Source organism: Spea bombifrons, chromosome 1 (genome assembly GCF_027358695.1).
Source record: "Spea bombifrons isolate aSpeBom1 chromosome 1, aSpeBom1.2.pri, whole genome shotgun sequence".
NCBI lineage: Eukaryota > Metazoa > Chordata > Amphibia > Anura > Pelobatidae > Spea > Spea bombifrons.
In genome coordinates, this window is record NC_071087.1 from 64,450,824 (window position 1) to 64,472,329 (window position 21,506).

At 42.9% G+C, this 21,506-nt stretch overlaps 1 protein-coding gene across 1 annotated transcript; it reads left to right on the forward strand.

Annotated features, from left to right (window-relative positions):
• The first annotated feature begins 332 nt into the window (after positions 1 to 332).
• PURG (purine rich element binding protein G) lies at positions 333 to 19,760 on the forward strand. The gene is made up of 2 exons (XM_053462787.1): positions 333 to 526; positions 17,085 to 19,760. The coding sequence occupies exon 2, from the start codon at positions 17,102 to 17,104 to the stop codon at positions 18,074 to 18,076; it is 975 nt and encodes a 324-aa protein (XP_053318762.1). The 5' UTR covers positions 333 to 526; positions 17,085 to 17,101; the 3' UTR covers positions 18,077 to 19,760.
• Positions 19,761 to 21,506: the final 1,746 nt, after the last annotated feature.

The following is a 21,506-nucleotide window of genomic DNA, read 5'->3' on the forward strand; positions in this document are numbered from 1 at the left end:
GGGACAGGGGGTTAAAAGTTCCAAAGAGGGACTATTATTCCTAAAGCAGGGCATTTGGGAGGTATGTTATCATTCAATGACTAAACTGATAAGCTTGACTGTTATGATGTGTTACTAATATATATATATATATATATATATATATATATATATATATATATATATATATATATATATGTGTGTGTGTGTGTGCGTATTACTAAACCTTAGGCAGCAAATGATCAATTCCATTAGGTGCCGATAATGATTTACACTACCGTATAGTCCTAAAACACAACCTGTTCCTCTGGATGTCGTTACGGCTGCCATTTGCCAACCGTCTCCCTCCCTACTGCATGTGACGTAAGGAGCGCCGGTCGCGGGATGACATCACGGAGGCGGAAGCCTTGTCAACCCGCTGACGGCTGGCCTGGGGAAGGTGCTCTGCTGGCGGGTTGTGTGGCACCGCGCGATGGACCCAAGGAGAGTCGCGGTGGTAGATTGTGACCTGAGCGATCCAGAGGAGTGACGTGAGGGCGAGGCGTAGGTGAGTGGAGGGCATGTCACCAAAATGTACGGCACTGGAGAATGCAGGGGAGAGAAAAATACTGCAACGCTTGGGGGATGCAGCATAATCTGCACCTGCCTGCAGCCTTACACCGAGAAAAACATCCTGCGAACGCTGCACTGGGAGTACACCATGCACATGCATGTTCCGTACGTTGCTGGGCTGGGGAGTGCAGCACACCCTTGATATTGCAACAGGGGAGGAGTGGTACTGTGCAGCAGAGATCACTGCAATGGTGCCCTCCGTGTATGCAAAGGACAAGAGGTTATCTCAACACCAGTAGGCAGAAATGCACTACATGAGTCCATCATTATTCCAGGTGAAATAACACTGGGGTGAAATAACACTGGTAAATGCTTCACATGCTTCAAACCACATATACCCAGTGAGTGACGCAACCAAATGATCTTGGCAGTGCCACACAGACCAAATGACCTGGTGAATTATGTTCACACCACGACATGATAACTTGATAACGGTGCACGCACCTGACTGCACCTCTCCAGTAAGTAGTGGTAGCTGTCGCTAAGCAACTCCAGTGGACAGAGTGATCATGTCGTGACTAGGCAACACAGAAGACTTTGATTTCAGCGACTGCAGCATGCGCCCGACCGTTTGACTCTGGCGACTGCAGCATGCGCCCGACCGTTTGACTCTGGCGACTGCAGAGTGCGCCCGACCGTTTGACTCTGGCGACTGCAGAGTGCGCCCGACCGTTTGACTCTGGCGACTGCAGCGTGCGCCAGACCCAACTGTTTGACTCTGGCGACTGCAGCGTGCGCCAGACCCAACTGTTTGACTCTGGCGACTGCAGCGTGCGCCAGACCCAACTGTTTGACTCTGGCGACTGCAGCGTGCGCCAGACCCAACTGTTTGACTCTGGCGACTGCAGCGTGCGCCAGACCCAACTGTTTGACTCTGGCGACTGCAGCGTGCGCCAGACCCAACTGTTTGACTCTGGCGACTGCAGTATGCACCTGACCTGACCGCTCCAATGCAGCAACTGCAAGTTTTCGCATGCACCTGAGGTGACTATTTAGCTCTATGTCGTTTGGCACTTGAAAGTATATGTTTTATGATGTCATATGTTGGACTGCTTTTGGAGGAGTATCATGTGGTAACTGAATCCCACTAATTTTGGGTTGCGGAGTGAGCATTTTAATATTCTCTCAGTTCCCTACCATCTTTTAAATTAGCCACACTGCTCTAATTCTTTATACAACTTGGTCTTCCCGGTATTATTGTAAATTTGGAGAGTTGAGATATTTTGAAATTGCAGATTCGTAAATACAGCTCACTCTCTGTCCATTTGTCCATAGGTGGAAATGAAATGGAAATTGTGCGCTTTTTAAAAATACACTGTGGTGCTTGTCGGCAACAGTCTCAATCCCAACCTCCCTTTGGTCAAGAATTCAGATTGTATATTCTAGTAAAGTCTTAACAGTCGGTCATATGTAGTGCATAGTTGTACCCCTGCTTGAAAGTGCTTCACCCCATCACAGCAAGGCTACTGTATAATACCATATAATATCCAGCACTTCACAAATGTCCAAATTGTTTTATTATTAGCGTATTTGCTCGAATATAAGGTTTTTTCCAAAATAGAGGTCTGACTATAAGACCCAGATCCCCCGCAGCGCTGCAGGGGACCTGGATCCTTCTCTCTGGCAGCCAGTGAATGTCTGCGCGATGTGCGCAGACAACCTCTGCTGCTGCCGACACTTCCACCGGGGCTTCTATGACGGAGCGCCGGCGTAACATGGCCTTCCGGTGCTCCATCAGAGAAGTCCCAGCGGAAGTACCAGCTATCAGCAGAGTGGGTTGTCCACGTACATCGTGCAGACGTTCACAAGCTGCCCCCACTAGACACCAGGGAGGACAATCTGGGGATGCATTGGTAAGTTCGGGGGGCAGAGTGTCATATAGGGGGATATAAGGCATATCTGGAGGCAGAGTGGGATATAGAGGGGTATAAGTCATAGCTGATGGACAGTGTCATATATGGGGGTATAAGGCATATCTGGGGGGCAGAGTGGCATAGGAAGGCAGAGTGGCATATAGGGGAGTATAAGGCATATCTGATGGGCAGAGTGTCATATAGGGGGTATAAGGCATATCTGGGAGGCAGAGTGGGATATAGGGGGTATAAGGCATATCTGAGGGGCAGAGTGTCATGTAGGGAGGTATAAGGCATATCTGGGGGGGGAGGTTGGTAAATGAAAGGAAATAAAAACAAGAAATGCATTTTTCTCAATCATGGTTATTAAATATGAAAAAATGTTTAAATGTGAATTAATATTTACTTTTAAAACACTTTTCCTATAGGGTAGTCTTATATTCAAGCTTTTTCCCCCCCTCAATATTTAAAGTTTGGGAGGTCGTCTTATAATCGAGCAAATACTGTATTTAAGGGTTGATTGGTTTGTGGAAAGTCATGTGACTGCCCCAGTTTTAAAAATGTTTTGTTTTTGCATTTTGGTCATATGTAACATAAGTGCCACCATAGTTGTTTTGTACATCTATGAAGGGAGAGAGTTAAAACTGGTATATTGTTTCCTCCTACAAGTTAATGCTTTGAATGCTATTAATTAAGGTGAAAGCAGTTTTGTCTCTTTTTTTTTTTTTTTTTTTTTTTTTTTTTTTTAGAAGAAGGGTTTTTCTGTAATCTTTATTTTTTCCAGTTAAGAAAAACGGTTGTGAAAGCAATATGCATTCTGTATAACGTGTATATCATATCAGCACGATCAATTAGACAATATTATACACATTGTTGTACATGTTATCAAACAGATGAAATATTGTTGTGTAAAATATGTGTAGCCATTAATCATAGATTCCCTAGCAACGCATCTTCCGATTAGCTTTAGGTGTCCTTGTTAAATCTGTGCCAGTGACATCCTTCTAGTCTCCTTAACCCTTATTGTGTAGATCTCTGTAAAGTAGGTGGGTTTATTACACAATGATTTACAGAGCCCTCCAGCATTTTGAGTGTTGACTCTATGTCCCCCACATATGTACTTTGACACCCTGTCTTCCTATGGATAAAAAAATATATATCAGTCTCTTTAATGTGCTTTAGAGCTGGTTTGCCCATCCCCCATCTGGAATGCACCGAGAGCTTTATTCATTTACAAATTCAGATGTCTCTCCTTATGTTTCCCTTTCTCACCTCTGTGGCATCCATTTTTAATACATAAACACAATAAAATCCCTCTAGTATATAGGATTGTGGTATTATGAGAAGGAATGGGATAGAGAGATGAGAGAGCATTTAATTGTTTCTGGGAGGTTAGAAAAAAAGGGGTCAGATGAGGTGAACGATAGAGCAGTCTGTGCTGTGCCACAGTACATATGAACAGAGGAGACGTATCATTACATTAGATGGCGATAGTTACGTTCAAGTGCTCAAGTCATTTTCTATTTTTTTCAATCACGGTAAATATTACCAGATTTTTCTCACTTTTCCATGGAGAAGGAAAAAAAAAACCTTTTTATTTCTCAACAAATGTGCAGACTTATATATACTTCTAAATGATTTGATGTGCTTAAAATGGTGAATCATTGGTTATATTTGCAAACCAATATGATGTTATATACTTATAAATAAGTTGGTTCATTGTTTAAATTTTTTTTAATGTTGCTAAATTTCTTAATATATAATATATACAATATAAACAAGGCTAAACAATATAAATAAATAAAATAAAAGATAAGTATAAACAAGGTGCCTGTGCAGTGTCAAAGGTAGAACAGTAAAAAAAAAAAAAAGAAAAAAAACACACATACATCGATCGGCCATAACATTATGACTAGGGCTGCAACTAACGATTATTTTCATAATCGATTAGTTGGCCAATTATTTTTTCGATTAATCGGATAAAAAAAATTAAAATGTTTCATTTATTTTAAATAATTTAATAAACAAGATGTTAAAAACAAACAGCAGAATAAAAAAACTTTGAGAAAAATGCATTTCTTGTTTTCATTTCCCAACCTGCCCCCCCCCAGTTATGCACATTTGAGCCCAGGCTTGCCACACTGCCTCCCATATATGCCTTATACCCCCAGATAATCCACTCTGCCCTCCCCGAATATTTCTTATACTCCTTATATGTCACTGTGCCCCCCCCTCATATACCTTATCACCCCAGATATCCCACTCTGCCCCCCTGATATGCCTTATAACCCACTGATATGCCACTCTGGCCCCTGATATGCCTTATACCCCCTTTATGCCACTGTATAAGACAAATATGTCTTATAACCCCCTATATACCACTGTGCCCTTGATATGCCCCCACCCCCAGACTTGCCTCCCCATGCTCCAAACTCCTTTGTATCTAGTAGGGGCAGCCGGTGAGCGTCTGCGCAATGTGCGTAGGCAACATCTGCTTCTCGACGCCACTTTCGCTGGAGCTTCTATAACTTAGCACCGGAAGGTCATGTGACACCGGTGCTCCATCACAGAAGCCCCAGTGGGCATCGCACAGACTCCCACTGTAAAGGGGTTCACCAAGAGAGCTGTAGTAACTCCCAGAGATCGCCCAGTATCCTCCTGTTGTCCCCGGAATAACTTCCATCACCAGCCAGCATGCACACCTTGGAACCCTGCTATGATTACCCAATAAGTAGACACAACTACCTTGAATTGAGTACAGCAGGAATGAACAGTTTATTCTTGTAAAACATAGACTCATATATCCACAGAACTGTATTAACATAAATTAACAGATACATGAATTAAACCCAACCTTTAATTCCCCTGGCAGCAATCCTATTGATTGGATTAGTTACATAATGGAGTTTCTGCCTGTGCTATCTTTGTTTGACAGCCAGGCTGGAGCCATCTCTGAGTACCTTGGGGCCCTGTATGACGGGTCATTCTGTCACACCCACCGGCTGCCAAAGAGAATGATACGGGTCCCCTGCAGCGCTGCGGCGGATCCTCCTCTCTGGCAGATGGCGAACGTTGCGCAATGTGCGCAGACCACCTCCGCCGTGCTGGCCAATACTTCCCCAATACTTCCGCCGGGGCTTCTATGGTGGAAGCGTCGCGCTGGTGCTCCATCATAGAAGCCCCGGCGGAAGTAGGGGACAGTAGCGGAGGTTGTTTGCGCGCATCCCCCACTGGCAGAGAGGAGGATCCAGGTCCCCTGCAGCGCTGCGGGGGATCTGGATCTTAGTGTTATTATTCGACCTCTGCTTGGGGTTGGATTATAAAATGAGGGTTTTTTTTTTTGTTTTGTTTTTTGAGCATTTGCTCTGAAATAGGGCTGCAACTAACAATTATTTTCATAATTGATTAGTTGGCCGATTATTTTTTCGATTAATCGGGTAAAAAAAAAACAATATGCAAATTTTTCGTTTATTTAAAATAAAAACGTATAATTTACAATGGCATTTCACGATTTGCCTTCTTATTTTACTGACATAATTAAAGCTATATTTTAACAAGAACCCAAAAAATACCAAAAAAAGCTTTACTAGTAAATATTCATGTAAACTATTTTGCCTTATACCCACTATATGCCACTGTGCCCCCTGAAATGCCTATAGCCCTATATATGCCACTGTGCCCCCTGATATGCCTTATAGTCCCCTATATGCCTTTTACCCTTGATATGCCACCATGCCCCCTGATATGCCTTTTACCCCTATATGCCACTGAGATGCCACTGTGCCCCCTGATACGCCTTATAGCCCCTTTATGCCACTGTCCCCCCTGATACCACTGTGCCCCCTGATGTCTTATGCCCCCCCATATAAGAAAAACTGACATCGCTAAAATAGTTTTTTTATATTTATTAAATATAGACAAAACACACAATACAATATAAATATATATAAATATATGGACAATATAAACAATAAATCAAATATTACAGACATCAAAAAATAAAAAAACACAAATGCACATAATACTTACCCAGTGCTGCTTACTTGTCCTGTTTTTCTTCTGTTGATATATTAAGCGGAGGATGTCTGCGCGTTTTGCACAGACCCTCACCGGGTGGCAGAGAGGATCCAGATCTCCTGCAGCTTTGCGGGGGGTCTGGATTCTACAGTTACAATCTGATCTCTATTTGAGATCGGATTATAGAAGGGAGTTTTTCAGAGCATTTGCTCTGAAAAACATCATTTTATAAATCGATAAAAATCGATTCAACTAATCGATTTTGAAAATCGTTGACAACGATTTTCATAATCGATTATCGATTTTATCGATTCGTTGTTGCAGCCCTACTCTGAAAAATGGAGCTTAGGCCTAGCTCCCATCTCCTCAGCAAGAAGAACAGGTGGGTCAAAACCCACCAAGGGGGACTGTGTGTGTTTGGGCTTAATTCTTCTTTGGGGTTTAGTTAGTGGTTTCGGTCTAGATAACTTTTTTCCCTTTTTAAGTACCATACCGCTGTTGGCATCGGATTGGGTCAGGGCAGCTGTTGCGCCCTCGGCCGTATCTATTTCCTCCCCTTCTGCACTGTCGTCCGGGCCCATCATCATTAACGAGACAGTAGTGCTGGGTGTAGGTACCGGGGGTGTAACTACAGGAGGAGTGGGTGGAAATAGTACTGCTTGAGGTTTTTCTAGTGTTTTGCCTTCCTGGAGTAGTAGGCCTTCCTCAGCCTGGTGTTGGGCCGGAAGCATAACAGCACTAGTAGATATATTTTCGTTCTTTGTTTCCTCACCGCTTGCCATTATCATAATTGGGACCATATGTCTGGGTTCTGTAATCTGGGTAGGTAATACAAATGTGCCATCCGGATTAACTACTGGATACAATGACACTGTGGGAATAGACATAGAAGATAACAGAGCTGGAGGTAGGCCACAATTTTGGGCGTTATCGGTTAACAAAGATGGCGCCGATGCCTGTACCGGATATAACATGGAGGACGGGGCAAGCAATTGGTGGGGATTTTCCACTGAAGACAGTTGGTGAAGTGCGTCACAAGATGGCGCTGGTGTCTGTGTCAGACACGACACAGTAGCCGGAGTAGACAGGGGGCGGGGGGCCAGACAAGAGCAACGGCTTCCTGACGTCATTGCATTACAGGCTGGGCAGCTCCACCCCTTGTCCGACGACTCGGCGCCATTATAGAGCGGTGGCGTATGAGACATTGGAATTTTACACAGATATCTTGAGTGCTTTTCATCATACATTTCTTCGCCATCTAACGATTTAAATTCTTTGCTACAATCTAGCCAGATTTTAACAGTATCTTTCAATCCGTCGTCGTCTAATTTTCCTGCTTTTTCATTTAGGAGGTTTTGCCAGGTGCAAGTTGATAAGGTTCCTCCTCTGGGTACTTTATATCGTTTTTCCAACTTAGATAATTGCTTAATATATCTTTTCCCTCGTCTGTCAGCAACTAATTGGGAGGGCGTACAGAACCCACTTGGAACGCTGTTATCGTTCCCCATTCCGCAATGGTATCGTAACCTTGTCCGCAACCGTCCGAAACCTTCTAATACGAGCGAGGCACACACACACTGTAGTAATATTATGCACTGGGGACAGGCGACTGGGCTGTCCAAAATAGTGTTAGTCTTACGGCACCGTCTGGGATCAGAGCAACTGGGTTGATCAGGTGTAGACTTGAAACACTTTACCGATTCCTTCCTACTACAGTGTGCTTGCCAGAAAAGGGAGGCACCACAGTTCAACAAGTGACTACAACAGTATATTTACATGGGGTTCTTTTATTGCCTCTCGAGGGTGCGTTAACCACCTGAGTTCCCGCCTCCGAATACACACGTGAGTAACGAGTGACACACAAGGTAGATAAGAAACGATCTTACCTTGTAACTGGGCTGCAGTCCCAGGGTCCAATCGTCAGCTCACTGCGTGAACTCTCCCCGGGAGGGACCTCTGACAGGTACGACTTCCTCGAGCCCCACGTTGGGCGCCAACTGTTTTGGATGCTTTCCAATAAAGCCTTTCTTCAATTGTTGAACTGCTCCAAATTATATGAATATAAATGTACGTGCACGGAGAGAGAAATAAGACACACGACACACTCTGGGTCAGGTCCAAAATCACTCTGCTTTATTTTGTTTATATTATAGATTGTATAGTCCCCGGAAAGAGGGACGTCAGGTTACGTAAAGCTTATTAATTGGTTAATCCTGAAACTATGCGGAAATAGGCAGAAAGGAAGAAAACAGTTAGAAGCAAATATTAGATACTTTCCTGCAACTAGATACAGCCAGGATGGCGCTTGCGGTTAGTAAAATATAGATAACTGAATACACTGCTACTTGCGTCTCTCGCGTATCTGCGTGAGGTGTAACCCTTTATTGGTCGAGGCCAGCTTATATTCATTAAAGCAATAAGCAATAATTTTCATTATCGATTATCAATTTTATCAATTAGTTTATCAATTAGTTGTTGCAGCCCTAATTATGACCACTGACAGGTGAAGGGAATAATACTGATAATCTTGTTATCATGGCACCTGTCAGTGGGTGGGATATGTTAGTCCGCAAGTGAACATTTTGTCCTCAGAGTTGATGTGTTATAAGCAGGAAAATGGGGAAGCATAAGGATCTAGGTCACTTTGACAAGGGCCAAATTGTGATGGCTAGAAAACTGGGTAGGAGCATATCCAAAACTGCAGCTCTTGTTCCTGTGTTCCTGTCTTCAGTGGTAAGTACCTATGAAAAGTGGTGGGCGAAGGCTGGCCCATGTGGTCAAATCCAACTGATGAACTACTGTAGTTCAAATTGCTGAAAAGTTAATACTGGTTCTGATAGGTGTCAGAACATACAGTGTTCATAAGAACTGGATAATGAAGCGATGGAAGAAGGTGTTCTGGTCTGATGAATCGTGGAGGATTCACCAGAATGCATCCATGGAGGCCCCACCTCACAACTTACAGGACTTAAAGGATCTGCTAGTAACAAATAGGAGCCAGACACCAAAGCACACCTTCAGTGGTCTAGTGGAGTCCATGCCTCGACGGGTCAGGGCTGTTTTGGCAGCAAAAGGGAGACCTACACCATAAGCCAGGTGTTCATAATGTTATAGCTGATGGGTGTATATGTTAGGGCAGGGCTCGACAAATCCCAGGCGCCAGGTCGCCATGGCGACTCAGAATTTTGTCCTGGCGCCTAGGAGTTTGTCAGCCTCTTACATCCACAAAAAAATGCCCCCGTGTCACCACACGGGGGCGCTGCTGCTACTGTCTGCCCAGGAGTCTGGGCAGACAGCACAGCCACTCAGAGCCCGCCCCCGAGCCTGTGATCACTCCCACGGAGTGATCCTGTAGGCTGAAACCGCGATTGCAGGAAAACCTGCAATAGCATTTTCAGCTGCCACAGGCAGCTTCAGGAAAGGGGCTTCAGTGTTGACTGACACAACACCCCCCTGCTGCCTGATCGCTCCATGAGAGCGACAGGGCAGCTTTAACCCCTTCAATGCCGCGATCGCGGCATTTAGGGGTTAATTCCCGTTTTGTAAGGGGCTCTGCTGCTGGTGGTCTGCCTGGAAGCCCAGGCAGGCCAGCAACAGCAAAAACGAGCCCCCCCACAAGCCCTTTGACTCCTGTAGGCATGGAAGCCTACAACAGTCATCAGAGAGACTCCCCCCTGCAATGGCTGGTCTATAGACCAGCAATTGCGTCCCAGCTGCCAGAGGCAGCTTCAGGGACAGGGGGAGAGGGTTCTTTGGTCTCCACATGAGTGTGGGGACCTGACACAACACCCCCCTGCTGCCTGATCGCTCCATGAGAGCGACAGTGCAGCGTTAACCCCTTCAATGCCGCGATCGCGGCATTTAGGGGTTAATTCCCGTTTTGTAAGGGGCTCTGCTGCTGGTGGTCTGCCTGGAAGCCCAGGCAGGCCAGCAACAGCAAAAACTAGCCCCCACAAGCCCTTTGATGATTCCTATGGGCATGGAAGCCTACAGCAGTCAACAGAGACTCCCCCCTGCAATGGCTGGTCTATAGACCAGCAATTGCTTCCCAGCTGCCAGAGGCAGCGTCAGGGGGAGAGGGTTCTTTGGTCTCCACATGAGTGGGGAGACCAGCCCCAACACCCCCCTTCTGCCTGATCGCTCCATGAGAGCGACAGTGCAGCGTTAACCCCTTCAATTACACATTCGTGGCATTGCATGGGTTAACATTTGTCCCCACAAGCTTGTGGAACATCAGCATTGAAAGCGTTAAAAAAAATATAAATATATACCGTATTGGCTCGGATATAGGCCGCCCCCGTATATAGGCCGCACCCTAAAAGTTTGGTGCTTTTTTAAAGAAAAAGTTTTTTTCTTTAATAAAAGCACCAAAAAAATATGCTGCCACTCTGTCCTCCACCCCCCGAGATATGCTGCCACTCTGTCCTCTTCCCCCCCCGAGATATGCTGCCACTCTGTCCTCTCCCCCCCCCCGAGATATGCTGCCACTCTGTCCTCCCCCCCCGAGATACGCTGCCACTCTGTCCTCCCCCCCCGAGATATGCTGCCACTCTGTCCTCTCCCCCCCGAGATATGCTGCCACTCTGTCCTCCCCCCCCGAGATACGCTGCCACTCTGCCCCCCCCCGAGATACGCTGCCACTCTGTCCTCCCCCCCCCCGAGATACGCTGCCACTCTGTCCCCCCCCGACTTACCAGAGCAGACTCCCGGGTGTCTTGCGGGGCCGGAGGGGGACATCTATGCAAATCGCGTATACAACTCCCGGTGCTGGCGGAAGTGCCGGCACCGGAAGTTGTATACGCGTATTGCGTAGATGTCTTCCGCCAGCCCTGCAAGACGCCCAGGAGTCTTCTCTGGTAAGTCGGGGGGGGGTGTAAAAGGTATCGTGCGGACGCTTAGACAACCTCCCGTGCCGGCACCCCCCCGAGAGAAGTGCTGGCAGGGGAGGCTGTCTGAGCGTATCAGACAGTAGGATACAGGTCCCCTGCACCGCTGCGGGGGATCTGTATCCTGACCCCGCTGCCTGCCCGGCGCCCGGGACTGCATGTCCCGGGTGTCGGGCGCTAGACCCCGAATATAGGCCGCACCCCTACTTTAAAGACTTAAAGTGGGGGAAAAAAGTGCGGCCTATATTCGGGCCAATACGGTATATATAAAAAAACAACAAAATACAGCACTGACCTGAAAGTCCAGGGTGCTTCCAGGTCAAATGCTGTGAGTTTAGTAAGTGGGCTGATGATGATCAGATCACTCCTAACCAACTGTTAGTTTAAAAAAAAAATCGTGTCTCCTAACTTTTTTAGCTGGCGCCTAGATTCACAACAAATTTGTCAAGCCCTGTGTTAGGGAGTCAACAAACTGAGAAGGTCAGTGTTTAGAAGAAGGATAGTGTTTCATATTTTCAGTGACCCTAATGGAAATGTGTCTAGCATGTCAGCGAAGGCACTTCCTATTTCCAAGGATACATTTAAAGTGTGTACAAGCAGCTTTCCTTTCAGTCTGTGTATTGGAATGAAAAACACAAATTTGTTGTTAGAGGATCAGCTGTTCCATAGGTTATAAAGGTTCTCAGCTCTGTGACACCACTTAAGAATTGAAAAGATTAGTCGGCTGGAGTAATACCTCTTCCCTGCGGTCAAATAATTGTGTAACTGGATGTAACATTCTGTATAAATGGGCAGTGGGTATATTAAGATGAGTCAAGAAATGACAACATGATTTACTCACTAAAGAGAGTGTTGGCAGGGCAGTTGAGTTTTTACCCACACCACCCCCCTGCCCAATTCACTGTTTGGAGTCTCTGTAGATTTATTTATTATTTATTATTTATTTTATTTTTACTAAGGATTACGTTTACAGAAAAATGGGGGTTTCAACCTTTCTATACAGCTTGTCAGGCATAGCTCAGTGGTGAGGTGAGAATGACCATTGTATTATTATTTGTGTGAAGTTGCTGGGGACATCAGTTCGGATCTGGCATAACTGGAGCAGACGGATTTACCAATAGTAGCCTCTCTAGTACATCAAAAGGCTACAAAGGCTACAGTTTGCAGTAGGGGGTTCAATTATAAGCAAGGTAGACTGGGTAATATGTAGGGCTGCAACTAAAGATTATTTTCATAATTGATTAGTTGGCCGATTATTTTTTCGATGAATCGATTAATCGGATAAAAAAAATGAATGTAAATTTTTCATTTATTTAAAATAATTTAATAAACAAATGATGTTAAATACAAACAGCAGAATAAAAAAAACTTTGATAAAATGCATTACTTGTCTTTATTTCCCAACCAGCCCCCCCATTTATGCACATTTGAGCCCAGACATGCCACGCTGCCTCCCAGACATGCCACGCTGCTCTACCCCCGCATATGCCACTCCACTCTACCCCCGCATATGCCACTCCACTCTACCCCCGCATATGCCACTCCACTCTACCCCCACATATGCCACTGTGGCCCCTGACATGCCTTATACCCCCTGATACACCACTCCGTCCTCCCCAGACATGCCACGCTGCCTTCCCCACATATGCCACTCCACTCTACCCCCAGATATGTCACTCCACTCTACCCCCAGATATGCCACTGTGGCCCCAGGTATGCCTTATACTCCCTGATACACCACTCTGTCCTCCCCAGACATGCCACACTGCCCTCCCAGACATGCCACACTGCCCTCCCCACATATGCCTTATATACCCTATATGCCTTATACCCCAAGATATGTCACTCCGTCCTCCTCAGGGATGCCGTATACCCCCTTGATATGCTATAGTGCCCTCATAGGATTTGCAGACTCGTTCACAGACACAATACTTTTATAAATAAGTACTGGGTTAATCTTCACTGCCCCCAGGATTTAGATTCCCCTCAGTCTGCCCCCTTTACCTCTAACTGCACCTTAAGTTAACCTTATTAAATTAATTAAATTAACCCTCAGTCCTCGGCATTAAATTAATCCTGAAGAGAAGACCCCATTAACACAACTGCCCCTAAATTAACCCTGAAGACCCCATCAACCACAACTGCCCCTAAATTAACCCATTAACTATAACTGCCCCTAAATTAACCCTGAAGACCCCATTAACCACAACTGCCCCTAAATTAACCCTGAAGACCCCATCAACCACAACTGCCCCTAAATTAACCCTAAACACCCCATCAATCACCACTGCCCCTAAGTTAACCCTAAACACCCCATTAACTATAACTGCCCCTAAGTTAACCCTAAACACCCCATTAACTATACCTGCCCCTAAGTTAACCCTAAACACCCCATTAACTATACCTGCCCCTAAGTTAACCCTAAACACCCCATTAACTATAACTGCCCCTAAGTTAACCCTAAACACCCCATTAACTATAACTGCCCCTAAATTAACCCCCACCTCCCCTAACTTTCAGCAGCCCAAATATTAATTTTATACTCACAGTTAGATGAGTGTTATAGCCATGGCGATGCTAAGGAAATGGGCGGAGCCAATCGGCCATTTGGCCCCGCCCCTTTCTTTCTCCAGCAGCGATTGCAGGGAGGGACTGGAAAAAGGAAGTGGGCGGGCCAATCGGCAGTGACTGCAGGGAGGAACTGTAAGTAGCAACTGCTGCTGTGACTCCTGTGAGTCACACTAAACGGATTATAACACGAGGGGTATTTTTCAGAGCATTTGCTCTGAAAAAACCCTCATTTTATAATCGCTAAAAATCGATTCAACTAATCGATAATGAAATTCGTTGCCAACGAATTTCATTATCGATTATCATCGATTTTATCGATTAGTTGTTGCAGCCCTAGTAATATGACATTAAGACCCTGAATGCCAATCGGTTTGCTGTCTCCCAAGTGCTTTGAAGGGCAGATTCTTGGGAGGGGCTGATAATGATCCAACAGTAATACACATTGGTAGTAAAGACAAAGTCAATAGCAGGTGTGGGTGGGGGGGGTCCTTAAGACAAATCAGGGCACAAGATGACAAAGGGCAAGTACCTCCAAGGTAATATTTTTTTTATTTTACCCGTACCACATTCTACATTACGGAGGAAGCCAGATCTTTAGTGATTAATGCTTGGCTGCAAAAGTGGTGTAGGAAGGAGAGAGGTTTTTTTTTTTTTTGAGAACGGAGTAGACTTTTCAGTCAGTTATAGATGCTATAGCAGGGTTGGGCTGCACCTCAATGATGAGAGCGCTGTTCCACTGGGAGAGAAGAAGATTAGAGGGTTTCATGAGATTTTAAATTAGGATGTGAGAGGTGACGATAGAATTAAAAAGATAGCTACTGTAGCCTCATGCCAGGGTGTAGCTTTGGTCAAATTCGTAACTAAAAAAGGGGCACATCTGGGTCACATTTTAATGGAGATTTTAATTACCCAGACATTAACTGGAATACTAGAACAAGTAGTCCAGCAAAAGGGAAGCAATGATTTTAACCTACTAGATGACTGCTTCATCTCACACTTAGTGGAGATGACAACTAGAATGGACACCTGTGTTGATCTGGGTAGAAGAACTTGCCAAGGTTGCCTTCTTTCCCCAGCATTATTTACTCTATTGAACCGTTGGCTGAATATATTAGAATGTCAGAAAGGATAAAGGGTTTTAGAGTGCGCTGGAAAGTAGAGAAGATTGTTCTTTATGCTGATGATTTTTTATTGTTTTTGGAGGATCCATGTTCTTCATTGGAAAATCCTTTACAGATTGTAGAAGAATTCGGGTCCTTATCCGGTTTAAAGAGACCGTATTTGCTCGATTATAAGATGACCCCCCAAAATCTGAATATTAATTTAGAAAAAAGAAAAAGCCTGAATATAAGACGACCCTATAGGAAAAAAGTTTTACTAGTAAATGTTAATTCATGTAAACTTTTTTTTTTTTTTTTTTTTTTTTTTTTTAATAAAAGCTACGATTGAGAAAATATTTTTTTATTTCCTTTTATTTTCCAAGCTGCCCCCCCCAGGCTTGCCACGCTGACCCAGAAATGCCATATACCCCCTATATGCCACTTTGCCCCATGATACGCCTTTTAACCCTCTATATGCCACTGTGCCCCATGATATGCCTTTTGACCCCCTATGTGCCCCTCTGCCTCCATAAATGCCTTATACCCCTAAATGCCTTATACCCCTATATGCCACTCTGACATTTAGGGGGTTAAAAGGCATATTATTGGGCAGAGTGGCATATAGGGAGGTATAAGGCATTTCAGGAGGCAGAGTAGCATATAGGGGGTATAAGGCATTTCAGGAGGCAGAGTGGCATATAGAGGGTTAAAAAGCATATCTGAGGCAGAGTGGCATTAAGGGGGTTAAAAGACATATCATGCCTACAGAATGCCTTATCCCCTCCCATTTAACACCCCCCTCCCCCAAACTTACTGGTGCTCATGACTCCCTGGTGTGTAGTCGGGGCAGCGGGTAGACATTTGCGGTTCGCGTAGGCAACTTCCGCTGGAGCCGGAAACAGGTGCAGTTTGCGGTGGGGGTTGTCTGCGTCCATCGCACATACACCCTCCGGCTGTCCGAGAGAATTCCCTGCAGCGGTGCTGAGAACTCTCCTCTCGATGGACGCAGACAACCCACACTGCTAACCGCACGTCCTTCCGGCTGCAGCGGAAGTTGCCTACGCGAATCTCGTAGACGTCTACGGTGCTTCTGTCTACCCAGGGAGTCAGAAGCACCAGCAGCAACAGGAGAATCAAGTTCCCCTGAAGCGCTGCGGGGGATATGGATCTTAGTTGAGGTCTGATTATAAGACGATCCCGATTATAAGACGATAGGTATTTTTTGCTCTGAAAAAAACCTTGTCTTATAATCGAGCAAATACGGTAAACTGGTCTAAATCAAATATAATGAAACTTGATAAGGGAGCTAGGGAAAAGAGCTTAGTTACTTGGACTGAGAATTTTAAGTATTTGTGATATTAAGTGATAGGGAAGTTGTTTGAAAGTTTGCTAAGGGATAATATATTTTGTCCAATATGTCCAACTTCATTCATAAGAGTCAACACTGTTTAAGGAAGGATGGATTGTGTCAAACTAATTAAACTGGATTCTGTGAGGAGGTCAGCAAAAATATAGGCAACATTTAGGTAACATTTTTTTTTGCACCAGATTGAAAACTGACTTAAAGATATAGATTGGACAGTTGTTCATTGAAATTTTACCAACTGGGGGAAAATACCTCATGGTTTTATCCTAGGCCCACAGTTTTTTTTTAATTTATATTAATAATCATGCAATGGGTATTAAAAGCTACCTGCCAGTGTTTGCGAATGACACATAACTAAGGTCTACACTAGATGTTAATTCCCTGCAAGGAGATTTGGTAAAATTGGAACACTGGGCAACCAAGTGGCAGATGAGATTTAATGTTGACAGATGCAGCATGCATGCAGCATTTGGGGAAAAGAAATGTGTAAATTATATTGTAAATGGGGTTTTGTTAGGCAAATCATTAAGCGAATTTTTTTTTTTACTATATTTGTATATTTGATTAAGGTAAAATTGTATGTAGGAGATCTTTTTGATATTTATTAATTTGCAAATAATAATCCATGTAAGTCACCCCAGCATGCCGTTTGTAAAGAGCTCTTCCTTTTTTAACACTTTTCTTTCAACTTCCTTTCTAGCTAACTGAAAAATAAATATGGACAGAGGAAGAGGACCAAGAAATGGTGCGGCCATAAACAGGAACATTTACCCACAACAGTACAGTTATCCTTCATCGCAGAGTCTTGAGATACAGGAGCTGGCATCCAAAAGAGTAGACATTCAGAAAAAGAGGTTTTACCTGGATGTTAAGCAGAGTGCGAGAGGCCGTTTCCTGAAGATAGCAGAAGTTTGGATAGGAAGAGGGAGGCAAGATAACATCCGGAAAAGTAAGTTAACGTTATCTCTGTCGGTAGCTGCGGAATTGAAGGACTGTTTAGGAGATTTTATTGAACACTATGCTCACCTTGGTCTGCGAAGCACTCATGCTCAAAGAACAGAACATGGAGTTGAGAAAGAGCATGATGCAAGAAGGAGACCTCATCCGTCTTCCCCTTCAGGATCTGTGGGATCAGAAGAGCCCACCACTCATAGTGTCCTAAAGACTGAATACATTGAAAGGGACAACAGAAAATATTACTTGGACCTTAAAGAGAACCAGCGGGGGCGTTTTTTAAGAATTAGGCAAACCATGACTAGAGGGCCTGGAATGATTGGATATTTTGGACAGAGTTTAGGCCAAGAGCAGACTATAGTTCTGCCAGCGCAAGGTATGATTGAATTCAGAGATGCCTTGGTTCAACTCATTGAAGACTATGGAGAAGGGGACATTGAAGAAAGAAGGGGTGGTGGAGATGAGCCTCCTGAACTTCCAGAAGGAACATCCTTCCGTGTGGATAACAAGAGGTTTTACTTTGATGTAGGCTCCAACAGATATGGCATATTCTTGCGGGTAAGCGAGGTCAGGCCGCCATACCGCAACACTATCACTGTCCCTTATAAAGTTTGGACAAGGTTCGGGGACAATTTTATAAAATATGAAGAAGAGATGAGGAAAATTTACAACAGCCATAAAGAAAAGAGAATGGATGCGCGTGCGGACAGTGGCGAAGAGCAGGAGTGCCCCGAGTAGTCAACTATCAATATGATCACCCAACAAAACTTCAGTCTTTTTATTGGAGACAAAGTCTGACGTCTTTTAAAACAAGATTCCCCTATTTCTTTTTTCCATTTATTTTTTTCTTGTTCGATTATTTTTTTTTTAGCATATTTACGAATGAGAAAAAATATACTCAGAGAGCTTGGTATGTGATATTTTAACTACAACACAAAATACTCGTATGAGTGTACCAGCCTCCTTTTAAAGCTGCTTCAATAGATTTCAAGAATATAGAAGTACGTTCTTGATCAGCACAAAGTTCCAAACTTAAATACCTTAGGTAAGGCTTAAATTGCACTATCAAAGCTAACTCCATATATCTATATTTGTACATGTATAGATATAGCTGTATTCTACACATAAGAAAATATTCTCAAAGAGGACTTTTGCATAACCAGTTTTAAAAGGAAAAGCTCTGCCAAGCTTATATACAGGGCATTTATTACTGTGAATGTATAGGATATGCATTTACACTTCTTTTTTCCTTCAATGCTCTAATAGAGTTTAAACAATATTTTAGGTACCTTATCTTTCAGTAAAAGATAGAGACATAATGGTAGCTGACAGTGTGCATTGTGAATCAGCTGTTTACACTGCTTTACAGCCAAGGAATTTATATATCATAAGACTTAAACACCATGTTAATAGGCCAATAAAATAGGTGCACCTATAATAAGAAAAACTTTGGAGTCAAAAAGGAGAGTGAAACTGAGACCTTTATTGATGGGTTTCTGCAGTTTTGACTGAGAATTGTTGCAGAAGTGAGAATGTGTGGTAACAAAGAACATTGCACGTCCTTAAAGATTGCCTTTCAATGTGGTCTCCCTTCTCCAGAGCTATTTTAGAAATATTGGTGCAACTCCCCCTTGGCCTGTTATACACTGAAAATTTGTTTATAGTGTAAGTCATTATATACTCCCCTTTTATTTCGTGTCTAGTCATGATAAACAAAATATTGGTGAATGTTAACAGCATTATTGTAATGTTTGATGTTTAAATCTAGTGTTTGATTACAGCATCTCCTAGCAAAAAAAAAGCAGAACCCAACAAGTGTGGCTACTTTTTAAAAATGTAACAACTTTGCTACACACAAAAGTTGGTCTGAAGTCCTTGTTCGTAATAGTGGAGACAGAACCATACCAAATCTACCCTTACCTATGTATTATTTTGCACAAGGGTTGCTGACTTTGTATTTTGAGTGTAGAAGCACTGAAAAGTTTTATTTTTGTTTAAAAAAAAATCGTATATATAAATCTATATATATATATATATATATCATTAGTGTTTAGTTAATTGAAATCTTGTATGTATTTCATAGTTATGCATGTGAAGCATACCTAGAGAGTTGCTTTTGGTAAAGAAATGTGGGGTATACAGTATGTATCACCAGATAATGTTGCTGCTAATTACAGTGCCTGTTGTAATGGAAAACATTTTCACACAATTAACTTGGTGTATGAATGTTAGAGCAATTACAGTGATGGTCATGTATCATGTATATTCTACATCCATATCTCTGCATCAAGTCAAGCAAATGTTGTCTGTGCTTATGATTGCAATAGTTCTTTAGGCTTTCCATAGGTTGGTGAGAAGTGGTTATTCCGTATAATTAATTCAATAGTATATTGAAGGTCAAATACAAATTTAATTTGCATAATTGGCACCTTATTTTTCTTTTTTAAGATGTTTTTTTTTTAAATACTACTATTTACATATAAATGAAATGGGGAACATGAGACAGTGTCTATATTTTTATTTATTGGTTGTGGGTAAATCACACAGTTTCTTGTGGGGGAAAAAAAACTTATTAGGCACACCTGGCTATCACACATTCAGCTGGATGATATTCACCTTGTTTTTCTAAAATGCCATTATATCAAATAATCAAAGCAATAAGTATTCAGTTGCTGAAATTAATATATAATCATTTTTACCCCTACATTAGGAGGGAGGGTTACATGGATGTATCTGTGACCTTTAATGCTCTTAAAGCCTCGTATTATACCCTGCTCCATATCGCAATTCCAGAAAGTTCGTCTCTTTAACAATTATCATGATATATATATATAGTACCGTGTTGTCTGGAGATGCGTTAAATAGAAGTGTAATTGCTAACTTCATAATATTATGGCTGGTGAGGGAGTATTTGCCTTCAGAGGTACATCAGCTATTTAAGATGTGTTCCTGGCCTATACTTATGAGAGCATCACAGAAAGAGCTATGCAAGTCAGGTTACTGTTGATATTCATTCATGTTCAAAAAGACTTGAGGGATTTTGTTAGTAGATGTCAAAGTTGTAACAAGGATAAAACAAAAAATGCCCTTACAGATTGATGACTTTAAAATGAGAAGTGCATAAGAGTATACTTTCCATCGGTTTAAGAAATATATGTAAATGTCCACCAAGAGTTGGAGCAAGGGGTTAGTGGTGGTGGTGGGGTAAGTAGGGCATTTAGATTGTCTGCTCCCAAGTACAAAATAAGCTTGCAAAAAGAGCAACTAAGCGCTATCTGCAATAAAAATGATTTTGCTTTCAGCTGAAAAAGTGAAAACATGCCCCTTTTAGTGCAAGTCATTATAGCAATAGTAGGTTTTGTTTTAGAAAGACCATGAGGAAAACACAATTGATGCGTTGAGCCTATAACAACACTGCTGTGAATTTAATATATGGGAAATGAACAGATATTAACCCTTTTCCCGAATATAACAAGTAGATGGGTCACTGTTATTTCTGTCTTTAAAGGTCCATTTTATTGCTGTTGCTTTAGTTTTATTTTACATTGTGGACAGAGGGTTGGCTCTGTGGCCCTCTTATACCATGGTATATCATGTCCTGTAAGCTATACATACCACCTGTGGCTAAATTGTCCATTAAACTGGTTTTAGACAGAATTTCTAATGATGAGAGAGAGAGGAACATTTTAGAACAGATTTTCAACTCTGATTTGGGCATTGTGGAATGCTGCTTTAAGTGGTTCAATACAACAATTCACAAACCAATATTTTCACCTATTGGGACATCATAAAAGTACAAATAAACCAGAAGTGTAAATAAATTATTATTTTAAGACAATTTGTTTAGTGGATAGAAGATAGTTGGGCAGGGTATATATATAATATATATTACCTACAGATGTCTCCAAATGAACCACAATAACCAAGACCACCCGTAGTGCCAAAGAGTTAGCAAAACTGGAGTATTCCAAGATGATACATTTTAAGAAATTATTACTTTGGGTTGCTATGCTCACCTGAGGGTCCCAAACATCGATCTAATTATTTTGGGTCATCAAATACTTCCATCAATGAATACATCTTTAAACAGCAAATCTAATTGCATATTATTTTCCTATTTTTACTAAGGTATGTTGGGGTTTTTAGTTGAAGCTTAAGCATTTGGGTC